General features: G+C 44.2%; 1 protein-coding gene across 4 annotated transcripts in view; it reads right to left on the bottom strand.

Annotated features, from left to right (window-relative positions):
* Window positions 1-2,675: 2,675 nt before the first annotated feature.
* Window positions 2,676-18,599, bottom strand: part of LOC138569769 (uncharacterized) — a 161,591-nt gene continuing 145,667 nt past the window's right edge. For all 4 annotated transcript variants that reach the window (XM_069648054.1, XM_069648051.1, XM_069648050.1 and 1 more), the window contains one exon: window positions 2,676-3,243. In XM_069648054.1, coding sequence (XP_069504155.1) covers window positions 2,799-3,243 — 445 coding nt within the window. In that variant the 3' untranslated portion in view covers window positions 2,676-2,798. The remainder of the gene's footprint in view (window positions 3,244-18,599) is intronic.

Raw genomic sequence — 18,599 nt, 5'->3', positions numbered from 1 at the left:
GGCATGTGCGCGGGTTCATGTGACACTGTCTGGAAAGTCAGCAATGACGTCATACGTTCGCGAATGTTGACGGACGGAAACAAAGTGGAAAAAGTTGCAAAAAGTGTATAGATGTGTTAAAAATGATGCTAGAAGTTGGGAAATGGTAGAGTTTCAGGTGAAAATGTGTAAATTGGACCAGAATGTTGCTATATTGGGGTAAGTATGAAATTATTAAGTTGTAGGAAATGAGCACACTCGTAAAAACCCATGAAATTCACTGAAAAAATGTTGTGAAAAGGGACGTTATGGGTAAATTGCACTAATAAAAACCTCCGAAATTCAATGAAAAAACTTTGTTAAAGGGACATTATGGTTACAAGTAAAACCGAAAAACCTCGGTAATTTGTCAGTTATGTTAAGCAAAGCAACCATAACTCGCACCGCCACTGTGCACTGGTAAGATTAACATCCAGGACATCAAAGATGACATCACAAATATCATTGATGACATCACTGATGACGTTACATATCTGGCCCACTTGTTTTTGTTCACTGACAGTCAGAATATACAAATTGAAAATGTTTTATATATCTACACATTAACCATCTTGTATGTTCTTAACATACTTTCCTTAGGGTTTTGACACAGCTCGTGGTGCCCATATATGGGGAAATGGGCAGGCCTCACACACAATTATTTTGTATACATGATGATAAACTTTAATGTTATTAATATTTTCTGGTGATGTTGTTTCTTTCTTCCTTACTTTAGTTTCCCTATATGTGTCTCTGATTTGTATGCATTGTGGGTCTTCATATATATTGTTTGTACTAACACAAGTATGCAGTACATCTTGAATTATTAGCTATTTATTCCATATTTAACATTACTCAAAACTCTGATAAGGTACCATTCATTATTTTACTATACATTATTACCAGATTAGGAATATTGTACTTCTATGGTGCATACAACACTCCAAAATAATGTTTTGTTTAAATGAGTAAATTCTTTAATAAATTAAGTAGTTCAGAATAGGTCTCCTGATCACTCCTGACATCTTGTTACCAACATTATAAACACAACCCCTTGTAGAGACTTTTCATAAAAATTAATTGTATATGTGATGTCATCAGTGATGTCATCAATGACATTTGTGATGTCACCTGTGATGTCCTGGGTGTTAGTCTTAGCTGCACGGTGGTGGCGCGAGTTATGGTTGCTTAGCTTACAATAACTAGCGCATTACAGTTTTACTTGTAAAATACCGTCCCTTTAATAACGTTTTTTCATTGAATTTTGTAGGTTTTTATTAGTGGAATTTAACACAACGTCCCTTTAATCACGTTTATTTCAGTGAATATATACATATGTATATATATTGTATCTAAAATATGATCAGTATGACGCATGTTATCTATTTACTATATCATGTCAATGACACTAAAAGCAGATGGTTCCAGTTCAGATGTTAGACACATTTTAACATTGCACTTAGCATCATGTATCCAAACGAAGAATTTGGTCTGTGTCTAAAGGTTTCTGGAAAGCACTTGCACTTTACCATGCTCATCACAGAAATGTTCTTGTTAAAATCTAGCAATGATTATTTCAAATGATTACCTATTTGAAATGATGAGAAAAATTATATTTTTATATGTATGTTATTATATGTTATTTTAACTGCAATAATGTGTTTTAAAAAAGAGAAAAAAGGAATATTTTGAAATCGGCAAAAAAAACAGTCTCTTTGATAGGAGACAGAAACCAGAGGACAATTCTATATGATTTGGAACTGTGACACCATTCAAAGATGGCGCCCACAAGAAAACATATGGCAAAAGCCAGTGCTTAGAAGTTTGTAAGTTATAGCAACAATAGCAAGACTGTCATCTAAAGACTGTCCTCTCATTTGCACTGATGCCACTATGATAATAATACAAACAAGGAAATGAATACAAATTCGACAAAGCCTTTAGGAGAAATGTGTTTGCACGTCAGCCTGTCTGCCAAACAAGGGATGTAGTTAATTAGGTTCCATGTCATTTCATCGCGGGATGTTTTTTCGGTGTGTTTTTTACCGGGATTTTTTTTTCGGGAAAAAACCAATCGAATTTTTTTTTTTTTTGGGGGGTTCCATTTTCTAAAAAAATCGCTAAAAAACATCCCACGACGAAAGGACGTCGTACCGTTAATTAAATACATCTTTTGGAACAACCAACGAAGTACCAGTGTTTTCCTCTATTGAAGAAGGTAGATCCCTGTGATGTGCAGTCATTGACAGGGTTTCCTGCATATATATATATATATATATATATATATATATATATATATATATATATATATATATATATTTATTTATTTATTTATTTATATATATATGTGCAGGAAACCCTGTCAATGACTGCACATCCCAGGGCTCTTCCTTCTATATATATATATATGTTGTCGATGGCTTAGAGGTGCTGTTTTGCCGTGGGGTGTTTGCTCCAAAGAAACTGCTTTCTTGGGTTGTCTGACTTCAAATTGTACAGCTAAAAGAAAGAACAGTACTAAACTAAACAGCAAAACTGGAGGGATCATGTCCCTCTTTTGCATTATACAACAAGTGACAGTGGTTAGTGTGAGATGCATGCAGCTAGCTCTGTTAGCTATTCAGGTTGGTTTAATAAGAGCCGGGAAAGACATGGCCTACAATATCTTTAGGAAGGTTTCATTTAATATATAAATGCAGATTGAAGGTTAACACAATGTAAAAGGTCAGCTGTGATATCATGGTCTTGTAGAAGCTTTAGCTGTAATTTAAGGTGCACTCCTAATATGGTTTGCAGTTTAGGTCAGTCCCAGGATAATCCTCTATAGTTAACTTCAGGATAGACTTGTAGTCTGGTGACATATTACCAGTGACTTTGATATCATGGTAAGTGAGTGTGAGAAGGTTCTGGATGAATTCACCCTCCGCTCTCATATAGTATGACAGATTCTTCCATTGGTCGTACATGCTCTCATATAAGTGTTCTGGAATAGCACCACTATCAGTGACATGCAGGGCAAATGTTTGATCATAGAGGTTGTAGTCAAAAGGGTTACTGAAGAGGACAGCCAGGCGACTCATTGAGCTAGTGCCCAGGTTGTAGATCAGGATTCCGACACTACCCCGGGCTGTATAGCTTGTTTTGCAAAAGACTGGACAGTCTATTGTATTGGGTAGAATATCCGGCTTTGGTGTAACAGAAACCTTGCCGCTCTTGCAATAAAATCTGTGAAAAGAATAGAAATAGATCTTAAAAAGGACAATAGTGATGGCAACGATTTAATGAACTGACACACATTCTGTTTACAAAATACTTTAAAAATCTATTAATTATTATAGCATTTTGTGGAAATGATTTAATGCAAGGTTTTTTTTACTAACAAAGGATTGCAAAATATTACTACCACTACCTACTACTGCTACTAATAATAATAATAATAACAGTAATAATAATCATCACCATCATAATAATATTCATTATCATTCTGATGCTTTATATAGCACTTTATATAGCACTGTTATCACTGGCAACATAGCGTTCATGGCCTTGATAAACAAGGTTACATATTACCACTGTGGCACACAATGTATTGATTTGTGGGGAAACGAAGAGTTGAGTCAACCTGACTGATTTATCAAACGCATGACGCCAGGCATTGCTCTGTTTCCTAAGCGATCAAGTTGAAAAAACCAACCCCATGATTTCAAGAGCATTCAAATGAAAAACGAGTTAGTCAACTGTTTATTTATTTTTTTTTTTGCATGCCTGGAGACTCCCACAACCTGTCCTGGTTTAACTAAGGATCCTGCATTTGTTTGACCTACTTTTAGAAACATTCTCTACGTCTTGCAGGTTGCCTCCATATTGGAAGGAAATAGGGGCATTGCTAGGTGGGGGGGCTAAAGGGGCTATAGCCCCTTATCCTTTGCTTGTAGCCCCGAATGAAGATCACGGGGCTACAAGCAAAGGTTTGCCCCGAACATTATTTACCTGGGAAATGGAAATTAGTGATGGCGGGTCGGCAGCACAAGTAGATGCAGACCAGGAGGCAGCAGCAACGTTCGTTATTAGTTAGAATCAAAAACACACCGTGACATGAACATCCGCTGCCTCCTGGGCTGCTACTCGTGCTGCTGTTGCTGACTGTCTGTGGCTGCACAGTCTGGGCTTGCGCAGGGAGCCGAGCCACCACCCTGGCACAAACGCACGTGCCCTGATGGGTCTCTCATTCCATGCGCACTTGTGCAGTGGGCAGTAGCAGGTGTGAGAGATGCCCTGTGCCTCGCTGCATGCAGACACTGGTGCTCTCTGCTGCGAGGAACTCGAGCTGCACCACCTGCTTGCTTGACCCCCCAGCCGTCACCTCCACATCAGTCACCCTCCGCCTTCTACGTCTAGCACATGTGGTTTTAAAACCCCCAAGGGTTTGCTCTATGACTCCCCGTTGAGGCCCATGTGTTGAGACTACGAGGTGGCACTGTTCTGGAGGCATGGTACAAAAAAGAGCATGGATTTGGAGAAGGCACGGAGGGGGCTGCAGGAGCATGGAGGGGGCTGCAGGAGCACCTCAGGTATGTGCAAAATGGCCAAGGGGGATACTGGGATCCTGTCTTTTCAATATGTGACCCACTGAGCCGCCGATTGTAGAGGTCCACCTTAATATATTCCTTTATTACTTGCGTTCACTTTAGACCCTTCAAAAGCTCTCTATGTGCTAGAGAGCTCCAACTAGGAGAAATACAGTGATGTGCCCAGGATCACACAATTTGGTTTGATAGGGCAACCTGAATTGGATCACCCACCTCCTACTTCGACACTACCTACTGTTAGGACACTTTGTAAGCGGATTCAATTCAACACTACAGCTAAGTCAATGCCTAGTCTGGGATGCTGAGGGAAACCCTTATTGATATATTTTTATGTCCAGTTTGTTTACTCTGGATGACAACCCTTATATAACACCCCTCTCTTAGAATCCCCCTGACAACACTGAGCCAAGAAGTAGGTTTGTTTTGCAAATTAAAAGGTTTATTTGAACATTAAACAATATATATATATATCACACTTTTATAATACATTAATGTTTGATGGCACACATGTGAAGATGAAAGTGATCCACAATGGATAATGTTAAAGTGGTACACTCTTTTTGATGGCTTAGAAGTGATATAGAGAGGATAAAGTAGCAGAGAATGCTTTTATGGCTTCAAGGACAATGCAATGATGAATGAAAATGCAGTACAGAAAATAAACTTGCTTTGACTTCAACAAAAGACAATGTAATCACTTTTCTTTGACAATTCACCCCCCCTTTATGCAAGGTAAAGAGATGGAAGGAAAACACACAGTTCTCAGGAATGCAATCAAATATAATTCAGTTCCCCCCTAGCAAGCTTAGAGGAAAACAGGTAGGAGTTTGAAACACAGGCAATATACTTTGATGTGGTATGCAAAGAAGTGAAAAATATGCTAAAATGATTTTATTTCCCTCTAGAGGTTCAGGGTGGGTGACAGCTACTTTGTATTAGTTCGGGATCACTTTAGTAATGCTCTATGAATGATTGTCAGGTTGCAAACGAATTTCAGCAAAGGAAAGCAAGGGCGAATATTTTTACACGTGGCTGAAATTAAGCAAAATGTCAAATCGCAGCAATTTAGTCGCGTGCGTCGAGCGCAATTACAGAGGCAGTATAAGGGGTAGCAAGTCAGTGTTTTGGTTGAGCTTAGAATCTTAGCTTTAATATGACAGTTAAAACTCGCTCCTAGCACAAACGGTTCCGGAGATACGGACGATTTTGTGAAGGTAGTTTTTCAGAAATGAAATCACAGTTTCAGACTGACAGATGACAGTTTTCAGTTTTAAAGATGACAGAATGACACGATTCTAGGAGGCAGTTCTAATAGGCTAAAATAGTTTGGATTAGATTATTTTAAACTAAGAGATTGGTTTTGGCACAGTGCTAGCTGGGTACTCACACTAAATTTTGGACAGGAATGCGACTTCGTCACCGATCGGGTCAGGATTGGCTGGCCTTCTGCTAGCGGTTCTTCACAGCGATCTGGTCTCTGGGTCTCTGGTTCTGTTATCGGTTCTGCTAGCGGTTCCGGATACAGCGGTCTCTGGTTCTGCGGGTCTGGATCAAGTGGATTCTTAGCAAGCAGCAAACCGCACAGCCCGGCGGTTGAATAGTTTGCAAATGATTTTTGAGGCCTGCTGAAGAGAACTCAGCTTGTGGGTTAGCCTCTCTGATACAAGTTCTGAAGTAAAGTTCTGGATCCCTGGAGTTCAGTATTTGAAGTCTGGAGTCTCCCGGCAAAGCTTCCCACAAGAAAGTGGAAAGTGAATGTCTCTACCTGGGTTTCAATGTTCCTTTTATGTGTTTTGAAAATGGGCGTGTGCCTGGGCCTAGCTAAGCCTGCCCCTCTCACTTATCATTGGCCAAGCTTTCCTCTCTCCCTTGATTGGGGGAAAGAAATGGAGTGTCAGAGTGATGCTGTAGGTTTTATGGTCAGAGGAACCTCCCCTTGTCAAATTGCACACAAATCTATTCCTGACCCAAATACATATTTACCTATGTACCATTTTTCTAATATTATAGGTCCAGTTAACATATTTTCTGTTGCACCAAACCATCCGATCCCTGTCTTTGTAAGATGTCGTGTCCACTTATGACAGAATTCTCCCCTTTTCCTCCAGATATCGACCTCTAAACCTTTCCAGATTTTACACAAATGTGCACCAGGGATATGGGTTTCAGATGATAAAGTGTCAGATTTTTAACATGCATACATTTGGAGTAACAACCTTTTTTTCCGCTACTATCCCCAAGAACATACCACAGGGTCCTAACACCTCTTAAAATGTGCACAGAAAAATCACAAGAATGATGATGTTATTTATATAATTTTTACAAGTCCGCACTATGAATTATCCATCTTTTTAAAATCATGCTCTGGCCCCAAAGGGGTGTGGTTTTCCAAAGCACATGGTGGAATTTCTGGTTTATCCACTTCCCCCAAGCTCAGCTTGCTCTCACAGATGCAGTGCCCCTCCCAGTTTCTCCCAAGAGGAAGCCATTTTACGACCCCCCAATATAACATTTGTCTGAGCCAGGGACAGTGCTTTGTTTAGTTTCCTGTAGTCCCCAGGTGCCACTCCCCTAATTCAATCAGAGAGGTGTCATCTCCTTTTGGCAGGGGCAGCAGGATGCAGCCAGGCTTGGGAACACAGCTGCTGAATTCCCTCTCCTGTCGTGGGTAGTTGTCAGGCAGAATCCAGTTTCATTAAGCCAGGCTTCAGCTAAATGTCACTTTTGTTCCCAGTTTTTCTTCATTCAAATCAAACTTAAATGCCGATTCGAAGTTCAAAACTATGACATTTAACAGTTGCAAACTATGTGACACTCAAAAGTAGGTCACTCATTCAATTTAAACATTTCGATTTTAGTGGTTTTAAATCCAATTTCAGTTAAGCTGCTGACATCCACAGCTCAGCCAGTTTTGTTATGAACATGGTTTTGGGCTCTTTCTCTTTCCAGATTTAGTATGCACGCAAGAATACATTCTGCCAAATGTCTGCTGGTGTTCATTGAGATTTTTGAATATCTTGTGATGTTTAAAATAGGCATTTTGAGCTTGCATTCAGGGAAACAAAGGTGATTTTAAAGTGCTTTTAAGCTAACAGGCACTGCTGTTTTTCCTTTGGCACACATTCCACTCATGGCACCCCTGGCCCATCATGCTTGCACTGGTGGGTGGTGGGTCAGGGGACCACTTTGTTGCCCGCAAACCTGCACGGTCCTCTAGGATTCTGGCGCAAAATGTGGGCTTTTCCACCCTCTTGGATTTCCTAAACCCACGGCACCAAGTGTTGCAGCATAATAACTTGAATGTGGGCCAAGACACCCAGCAAGCCCCCCCGCCCGACTGCGTTTTGATTTTGAGTCGAGGGGGAGTCGGGTGCAAAGGATGTTTTGACCCACGCGTTGGTATGTCCGCACCCTCTTCTTCCAATTCCGTAGATGGCACAGTTCAGCATCTTTTCCTCCATCCGGTTGGATCGATCGGTTCTCCTCGCCTGTCCTGATGGGAATATTGGGCGGTACCCCGGGCCCCTCGGATCTTTGCTCCCGGTCTCCGGGTCGTTCTCCTTGGTCAGTCTCCGTGGTTTCATCTCTCCTAGGATGATAAAGCAAAAGCGGCAATACCTATTCGCAGACATTTCTCCACCACTATTAATGGTGTGTCGAACACATACATTTTATACATCCGGTTACATTTTTCAGTCTTGTTTTAAAAACAAGATATAACAGGAAACATTTTCCTACCAGAATCATGATATTTTAGAGACTATCTGTGGGATATTTTAGGGTTGGAACTGAATTACTCTGGGGCGGCCCCCCTCTGGGATTCCAGAGGATTCCACCAGTTGTTGCAGAGTGTGCCTGGGATGGCAACACTTTAGCTGATTAATATGGACCCACTTGTCTTCCCCTTCTGCCAGACTACCTTTGGGGTCGCAGATCTTATAGGCTACAGGGGAGATTTTGTCTATAATTTCAAACGGTCCCTTCCACGTAGGCAAAAACCTTTGCTGTTTGGCCTGGTTTCTTTGGAAGTTGTATAGATAGACCCGGTCTCCCACAGTATATTCCTTCCTGGTGATCTTCAGGTCGTACTGGGTTTTCATGCTATCAGCTGATCTTTCTATATTCCGCTGAGCATAGGCAAAATCATGTTGAAGGTGTTTCCTTAAATTCTCCAGATACTGATGAGTTGTGGAGGCATTTATCAACGTCTGCTCTTGGGTCCTGTAGAGCAAATGCTGGGGAAGCACCATCTTGCGTCCGGTCATCAACTCAAATGGTGACATTTTAGTTGCAGATTAAGGGGTAGATCTGATGGCCAGAGGTAATTGGATATCCCAACTTGGCCCAGAATCTGCCACAAACTTTTTTAGATGCTCACAATGGTTCGGTTGTATCTCTCCACTACTCCAGAAGAAGCTGGCCTGTAAGCAATGTGTAGCTTCCTTTTAACCCCCAGTATCTCCCACATCTTTGTCATTACTTCACTGGTGAAGTGGCTACCTCTGTCTGACTCAATCCTTTGAGGTAGACCAAAACGGGAAAAGATGTGGTTAATCATCAGGGCAGCTGCTGTTTCTGCCTTGCAGTTTGGGGCCGGGAGACATTCAACCCACTTGGTAAACAAGCATGTAACAGTCAACATGTACTTGTTTCCTCTAGACGAGCGAATTACAGGGCCTACAAAGTCGATTTGCAAATCTGACCATGGCAGTGTCATCCCCCTCTTTTGGAGAGGCGCACGGTGTGTGAGGGATGATGGCTGAAATTGTGCACACACAAGACACCCCTTCAAGTATTGGTCGAGGTCCTGCCCCATGTGTGGCCAGTATACAACCTCTCTTAAGATTTCCAGTGTTGTGTGAAACCCCCTATGACCGGCGGTGGCCACATCATGGGCGTGACTTAACATCAGGCTTCGGAATGAGGTAGGGACCACCCACTGATCATGGCCAGCTTGGGATTTCCTTACCAACAAACCGTCTTGGATTCCGAACCTTTTTGGACATTTCATCAACACTCTTAGGTCCTCTTTCCCAATGTAATTGGTATCCGTTAGTGGAAAGTTCTCAGGGTCCTCAATGTGTTGGTAAAACTTACCAATTATTGGATCCCCCTTCTGAGCTGTAATTAAATCAGCATCAGGGGTCTCCTTACTCCATTGTGCAGTTGAAAGATCATTGTGAGCATTTGTCTGGGATATAGTGATAGCAGTGACCTGGATTTCCCCCAACAGGGACTCTATTTCTATTAGATCCCCTTGGATGGCCCCGGTTTTGGCCAGCTGATCAGCTAAGTAATTTCCAGTTTTGTCTGGTCCCTCTACTTTGGAATGACCCTTGATCTTTTTCCAGTAGATGGTCATCCCATTCAAGGTGACCAGGTCATCAATGTTTTTAATTAACTTCCCATGTTTCAAAGGTTTGTTATTAGCACAGCGCATGCCTCTGGTTTTCCAGTTAACCAGGTGCTACACGAACCCGTTCCGTACATAATCTGAATCTGTGATTATGACCAGTTTGTGGAGTTGATGTTGGACAGCAGTGAGGATGGCTTGATGCACAGCCATCAACTCTGCTACCTGACTACTTCGGGGACCAATATTGTATCCAGCGGAGGGTTCTGGGGACTCATTCACCCATGCGTTCCCTACGCCGGCCACAAGTTCTTTTTCCCCGTCGTTGTCAAAATGGTAAGAGCATCCATCCACATAGACAGTGGGCATTCCCTCACACGTGTCTTCTTCAAAGACTTTGTGTGGGGAATTAAGGTATGCCTCCATGTTGTCCTTGATTTTTAGACTTTTGTCCTCGAGACAGTTTTCTCTGGCACAATCATGCAAGTCAGCCAGACCTTGCGCGAGGGGACTCTTCTTGTTTTGGCCATATCTGACCTCCACAGGAAAGCCTTGCATTGAAAGAATCCAGGAAGTAATTCAGGAATTACTCACATTTCCAGCCCAGATTCTGTCACTTTGGAGATATTGCAGAGGCTGGTGTGGAGTCTCCACTATGATGTGTTCCCCCTGGATAAACGGGCGGTAATTCTTCAATGCCCACACCGTTGCCAGGAGTGCCTTCTTACAATCGTTGAATTTTTCCTCCACAGAGGATAAAGTTTTGCTCGCATAGGAGATCACTTTATTGACCTTGTCATGCTTTTGGTATAATACTGCCGTCAAGCACGTATTAGAGAACCCTGTCTCCAGGATGAACTCCTTGTTTCTGACAGGGTAAGCTAGGCAAGGCGCTTGTGAGAGGCTTCTCTTGAGTTGTCTTACTGCCTCGGATTGTTCTGGACCCCATTCTCACTTGACCCCCCCCTTCAAGAGATGAATCAGGGGTCTGGTGATCTCTGCGTAGCCCTCAATGAACTTTCTGCTGTAATTAGTCAGTCCAAGGAGGCTCCTTAGTTCACGCAGAGTTGTGGGATCCTTCAATTTCTGGAGTGCTGCCACTTTCTTTTCTTGGGGACAGAGACCCTGAGGAGTAATCTCATGCCCCAAGAAATTAACACGGGTTCTACACCACTGTGCTTTCTGAAAGGAAAGTTTTGCTCCGGCGGCCCTCAACTGTGTCAGAACATAACGGATCTCCGCTATGTGTTCTTCCACCGATGAACTTTTGATGAGGACATCATCTACATAAGCCAGGTTACCCCTCGCACCCAGGTCGGGCATGGCCTTATGTAGGAAAATGTTGAATTCATTGCCGGAGTTGAGGTATCCGAAGGGAGTCCGGGTCCATGTGTACTGCTGGCCCCCAAAGGTAAAAGCCAGTTTGTATTGGTCCTCCCTACTGACAGGCACGGTCCAGTATCCATTGGTCAGGTCTATTGCAGTGAATACCTGTGACCCCTGAATCTGGGCCAGCCCTTGGTCAATGTAGGGCAGAGGCCATCGGGAAGTATGGACCCGTTTGTTGAGCTCCCTAAGGTCGGTGCAGAGTCTCCACTGGCCGTTTGGCTTCAATATTCCCAGCACCGGATTATTGAAAGTGCTGTGGACTGGATGGATTATTCCCCAGGACTCAAGGTTCTTAATTATTTCAGTAAGGGACTCCATGGATGCGAGAGGCAAACGATATTGCTTCACAAACACTGGAGTCATTCCAGGGTCCGTGGGAATTGTTGTTGTGTGAATGTCGGTGCGACCACAGTTATATGAGTCTACCGCAAAGAGATCTTGGAAATCCAAGAAAACTTGTTTCAACTTTTGCTTCTGATCCAGAGTCACACAGGCATCAGCTAGGTTGACTCTCTCTTCCACCATCTGCCTGAAGCCTGGAAAGACTTCTGGTTTAGCTATCTCAGCGGCCTCCTCCAGCTGGGTGGAGAAGTCCCTGGTCAGAGTGCTGATTTGGACTGGAGGCTTCAGGTGGGAAAGGCAGCCCTCATGGACCTGGAAAATCACCTCATCCCTCCTGAAGTCACATCTTCCTTACCATAAGGGCAAGAAGTGTACACCAGGAAGTTCCCCCCATGCCGGGTGAAAATCCTGTCTGGTGTTGTATTGTCCTCACTGTCACTGTAAAAACAGTCCTTGGGGATTGGTCCTGACAGTTCATTTCCTAAATCAATGGAGAAATGTCGGTCATCAACCGCCATTCCAATAATGGTGACTGCGGCTAGAGTAATACTCTTTAAGTCGCTGTTATCCACCTCTATTGGAATGGTGTCATGTTCTATGTTGACTAATGGTGTTGGGTTTACCCCTAACCCTTGCTGTTGGAGAGAAGCATTTAGATGAATATAAGCATCAGGGTTTTTCAATTTTTTTCCTCTTTTAACTTTCACTTCCAGGGAGAATTATCGGGTCCTTTCTGGGATGGTGACTTCCTCTTTAAGCTGAATTTCAACTGCATAAGGTAGCAATTGAGCTGACCTAAATGCTTTTTCTTGATCATCAAAGCCCATGGGATTATCCGCTAATCGGAACCAAGCTTTGAAGTTTATTAGGTCCAAACTAATGGCGAAGCGATTGAAAATGTCACTGCCTAAGTAAAAGGCGGCAGTGACATCTCGCATGACCCAACAATTATGGACTATGCTCTTGTTGCCAATGGAGATTTTGAACATACACCTGCTTGGCAGGAGATGTTTGGAATTGGGTGTTTCCAGATCCATTTCCCATTTGTCTATCAGTTTGAATGTGGGAATGGCTGGGTCTTTTGGGAGTTGGCGGAACACGGCTTTGCTGATGAAGCTGTTACCGTTGTTCACACACACTCGAGCGAGAACAGAGTCCTTCCCATCATGTAACTGAACAGGGATGAACAACTGCTCTCCAATTTGCTGAATATCAGCCAGGCTCTGAGCTGATTTCACATCTTTCTGGACTATAGGAGTGGGGGTGTCTGATTGTGGATTGGTAAAGAATTTCAGAGTATTTCCTTCCAGTGTGGAATACCACCTTAAACTGGAAGGAAGGTTGATTTTCAGAAATAGAGAGGACCCCCCGTCACCAGTCTGTTGTCCTACTGCTATTACTGTCACGTCTGGAATTTGGTTGTTCTGGAAGTGAAATTCTACTTGGTCAGATTTTTGTTCAACCATGTGGCAGGTGCCATTTAAACTAACATGGTTGACACTCTGTTTTAATTTTATTGGTCGGCTAGTCTGGGTCCAGAGGACCTTGTTTACGCAATCTATTAGGGGTGACAACCTTCTCAGGAGGTCATTCCCTAGTAAACAAGGGGTGCCCTCTGGAGTCACTACTATGACCGGGTGTTTCACCTTGTGTCGCCCAATTTTAATGTCCAGGTCTGCAGTCCCCTCGATGGGAATTTCCTTCCCGACAAAGTTCTGCAGTTGTCCAGGAAGAGAGGTGAGAGGAATTCGGTAATTCTCCCCCCTTCCTGCATTTAGTTCATCAAAGGCCCTTTTGGACAGAAGGGTAGCTTGGGATCCAGTGTCCACCAGCGTCAAGATTGTACCCTGCCCCTGTACATGTACCGGGGCATAGTATCTTCCCTCCTTCTCCTCAAGAGGGCACAGATAATGCACATTTTTGGACAACTGGTGGGCTAACTCTCTGGTTTTTGCCATGGCGAGAGAAGAGATTTGGGCAGAATTCTGTGGAGAGTCTGGGGAATCTGAAAGAAAAAGTTGGCAACTGGATATTGATGCGGTTTTTGGTTCCCCTGGTTCCAGTTCTGGGCTGCCCCCCCTTTTCGGAGGCAGTCACCTGGATGGGTTTGAACCAGGGGTTTTCGGTCTTGTTGGTTCTGGGATAGAATGATGGGCGGCGACAGCTCAATCCCCACATCTACCCAGTCTGTTGATTCGGTTTTAGGTTCCCCTGGTTCCGGATCTGGGCCGCCCCTCCCTTTTTGGAGGCAGCCACCCGGATGGGTTTGAACCAGGGAAGTTTGGTTTTGTTGGTTCTGAGATAGGATGATGGGCGGCGACAGCTCAATCCCCACATCCACCCAGTCTGGATTGGAATCTCTTGGGACCCATTTTTCCTTGGGAGGAGTTCCCCGATCTCTGAAGGAGAAGATCCTTTTCCCAGGATCCTCTGATGATCCCTCTCCCTCAAATTGGAAGACCTGTACCTCCTCCACAAAGTGGGTCTGTTTGGGTCCTTTGTTTCTCCTACCTCCTCTCTGCTCCTTGGGTGGCAGACTTTCAGGGGTAGGAGATTTTGTTTCCGGTTCCTGGTTTTCCAGGGGCTGTTTACAAGTTGGGAAGGAAGCTACCTCCAAGGCTTTACGCCCCCCTTCCCCTTGTGCCTCCTCCCCTGGAACCGGTGGGTTATTGCGGTGCTGCCCCCGTCATTGTTCTGGAGCACCAGGCCCAGAGTTTGGGGCATTCTGCAGTGGCATGCTTATCTGAGGGTTCTGTTGAGCCCTCCGTATGTGACCCAGATCCCGTGCCATATTTTGGACCTGGCACTCAAGTTGTGAAACCCGCTCAGGCTGATACGGGGTTCTATTTTCTTCCCTGGGCTGATCCCGGGAAGGGTAGCTATCCCTTCTCTGGTAATACCCCGGATTGGGAAGATTTGGGTACCCCTCCACCATTGGCCTCCCCTCTCCTGGATTAGGTTGTCTGGGCTCAGGGAATTGGGGAAAGAAGGATGGATGGTTTTGGGGTTGGAATCCTTGTGGGTACCTGGGGAAAAAGTTCGGCCCAGGGTTTGGTGAATTTCTGCCCTCCTGTGGGAAGTTTGGAGGGAAGTTCTCTGGGTTAGGTGCTTGACTGGATCCCCCCGCTTGGGCTGGAGGAGTCCACACATAACCCAAGATGGGTCGGTTTCCCTTGTAGCGGGGACTTACATAATCAGGGGAGCGAGAGACCCCATTTGTGGGACTACCTCCTTGACTCCCCGTCTGTGACTGGCCCAAGGGCCTTCTGGTGTTAGAGTTATTCTGCGCAGGCAGGTTTTTAGGCCCCCCCATCTCCAAATCTATAACGGGGGCAACCTTTACCTCCGCCACCTTGGCAGCAGCAGGGATGCTGTTGGTTTTGGGTTTTTTCTGCGCATTACTTTTATTTTCTATGGTCTTCTGCACCTCATAGATCCGGGTGGCTTGCTCAATGACCCAGTCTAAACATCTTTCCTCGTGAAAATCTCTCATGAGCTGGGTCATTATGTACTTGGGAAGAGCATGGAAAAATGTGTTGATGAATTCTCTGCTGTCCGTGCGCACCCTTCTGGTGGTCTGCACAAAGGCACGCTTCAATTCTTGCACAAATTCTTGTGGGGCTTGATCCTCCCCACATTGCAAATTGTAGACTGCCTTGCGAGCCTCTTGGGGATTCCTATGTACAGAAAAATGTTTCAAGATGGCTGCCCTATATGTGGACCATCTTGAATGGTTTTGGTCCTCCAGCCCCGCAAAGAAACTGGAGTAATCAGGGGAGAATGTACATTTGACGTATTGGATGCAGCTACTGCTGTCCTTCAAATGGAAAGTCTCCATCATTTGCTCATAGAGCTCCAAGTGTTCCCAAACAGAATACTTGGCGTTCTTATGATAAGGTGTGATGACACTCCTGATTGCCTTAATCTGTTTTAAGGGGTCCTTAAGCAAGGCCCTTTTCACCTTATTGGCCTTTTTGGTTCGGGTAACCCTGGTCCCTTCATCCTCTGAATCAGAAGCACTGCTCCCAGAGGTGCCCGTCTGATCTTCCAGGTTTTCCCGGATTCTGCAAGCCTGGGAATAGCTGGCAGAATGTGGGGACCTGTCTCCTGTGTCCAGTGACGCTCAGAGGAGTCTTCAGATCCCTCTTTGCTACCAGGATTTGATGGGTACCCCCCCAGTGTTCTAACTGGGCAGAGGTTTTTAGGATGCCCTTAGGGGGGCCTAATTTCCTGGGGTTCCCCACTAAATTGCACTGTACTTAGGTGCCCATACCCGGGTGCCCGCCCATCCATTCCTGGGTGGTACTGGCCTATGAGCCCCATACTTTTGGCTGGATAGTAATCTGCCATTCCTGCGGCCCTGTGCTCATGCGCGCCAGGGGACATGGGGGTGGCAGAGTCCAGGGACTGAGAGAGATGAAGGCCTCTGGTACTAGGGCTTCTGAGGTTATGCTCAGGTGTTTCCCTTTCGCAGTGAACTTCATCTCTGTCAGCCCCTGCTCCCTGTTGCAATGCAAGAGCCTGCGCTTTCAGTTCCTCAGTTAAGGCCTTACTAGACTCTATCAGTCTCTCCAGCATGGCTACCTGTTGCTGGAACCTATCATTGTGCTGACAGAGAGCCTCATTTTCTCTCTGTGCCTCCTGATTGGTCCTCGAGTACTAGGCCAGTCTCTGCTGCAGGAGGGTTACCTCCTGAGTCCCATCCCTACTGGCCTGCTCCTTTCTTGCCAGAGCCTCCTCCACCCTCCTGGTGTGACCTAGCAAGCCCTGATGCTCTTTTTGGAGGTCACCCAGCCCCTGGAGGGCCAAGTGATTTTCTTCAATTTTTCTTTTTAAATGGCAGACTTCCTGGCCTAAGGTATCCCTTTCCTGACCAAGAGCCTGTATTTGTGACGCCAGGTCGTCCCTCTGCCTTTGAAAGGCACCAGCTTTCTGGCGTTCTTCATCAAACTCTGCCTGCGTATCCAGGTCTTTCAAAATCAATGTATTGCTTTCCTCTTTCTCTCTGTCTAGTTGGATTTGCAGGGTGGCTACCTGCTCTGTGCATGCCCTGTTGAAATTGATCTGTTGCTCCAGCTTTTTCTGGCTCTGCAGTAAGGAGTCCAAACTGTCTTGGTGCTCCTTCTGCAAAGCCAGAATTCTGGTATCCTGGTCTGTCTTTTCCTGTTGCAGTATATCCATGTCCTCTTTTATTTTAATGATATACTGCCTACTATCATTTTCTGTCTCCTGGCTCCTCTGCAGCCTCTGCTCAGAAGAGACCAGGTCAGATTGGGCCTTCTCTAATGCCAACAGTTGCCTACTTGCCAGATCTTGGCCTTCAGCACATTTGTCCTGCATGGCTCCCATATATAGATACACATATGCCGCTATCCTAACCATCTTGTCGTGTTCATCTTTAGCTTTAGGAGCCATGTATAGTTCGCTCAGGGCCACATGTAAGGGACCCTGATCTCTCCAGATATCTAACCCAGTTGCCGTGACCTGTTGTGTGATTGCCTGCAACCACGCATCCTGGCCCTGCTCAGTCCATTCACCTCTCACAAATAGCTTATGTAAGAAGTGCTCTCTGGCTATTTTGATGTCTACCAGTGTCGTCATTCTGGAATTTGAGTTCCTTCCTGACTTACAGAAGTTTGTATTTTATTTTGCAAAACAGACCGTTTCCTTAGAGCGTTCCTTTGAGGAGTGCTTTCACAGTGTAAAACAGCGTGGTGATCTAACCGGATATGTGTATCCGGTCAGTTGGCACACTGTATTAAGCTGCACAAGTGGTAAACCTAATCCAGAATCTCCAGCTACGAGCCCCCACTTTGTAAGCGGATTCAATTCAACACGACAGCTAAGTCAATGCCTAGTCTGGGATGCTGAGGGAAACCCTTATTGATATATTTTTATTTCCAGTTCGTTTACTCTGGATGACATCCATTATATAACACCCCTCTCTTAGAATCCCCCTGACCCCACTGAGCCAAGAAGTAGGTTTATTTTGCAAATTAAAAGATTTATTTGAAAATTAAACAATATATATATATATATATATATATATATATATATATATATATATATATATATCACTTATAATAAATTAATGTTTGATAGCAAACTTGTGAAGATGATAGTGATCAACAATGGATAATGTTACAGTGGTACACTCTTTTTGATGGCTTAGAAGTGATATAGAGAGGATAAAGTAGCAGAGAATGCTTTTATGGCTTCAAGGACAATGCAATGATGAATGAAAATGCAGTACAGAAAATAAACTTGATATGACTTCAACAAAAGACAATATAATCACTTTTCTTTGACAATTCACCCCCCCCTTTCTGCAAGGTAAAGAGATGGAAGGAAAACACACAGTTCTCAGGAATGCAATCAAATATAATTCAGTTCCCCCCTAGCAAGCTTAGAGGAAAACAGGTAGGAGTTTGAAACACAAGCAATATACTTTGATGTGGTATGCAAAGAAGTGAAAAATATGCTAAAATGATTTTATTTCCCTCTAGAGGTTCAGGGTGGGTGACAGCTACTTTTTATTAGTTCGGGATCACTTTAGTAATGCTCTATGAATGATTGTCAGGTTGCAAACGAATTTCAGCAAAGGAAAGCAAGGGCGAATATTTTTACACGTGGCTGAAATTAAGCAAAATGTCAAATCGCGGCAATTTAGTCGTGTGCGTCGAGCGCAATTACGGAGGCACTATAAGGGGTAGCAAGTCAGTTTTTGGTTGAGCTTAGAATCTTAGCTTTAATATGACAGTTAAAACTTGCTCCTAGCACAAACGGTTCCGGAGATACGGACGATTTTGTGAAGGTAGTTTTTCAGAAATGAAATCACAGTTTCAGAATGACAGATGACAGTTTTCAGTTTTAAAGATGACAGAATGACACGATTCTACGAGGCAGTT

This window comes from Ambystoma mexicanum, chromosome 2q (assembly GCF_040938575.1).
Source record: "Ambystoma mexicanum isolate Mex_15411 chromosome 2q, UKY_AmexF1_1, whole genome shotgun sequence".
In the NCBI taxonomy this organism is placed as follows: domain Eukaryota; kingdom Metazoa; phylum Chordata; class Amphibia; order Caudata; family Ambystomatidae; genus Ambystoma; species Ambystoma mexicanum.
The sequence above is the reverse complement of the archived record's forward strand: the minus strand, read 5'-3'. Positions and strand labels throughout refer to the sequence as shown.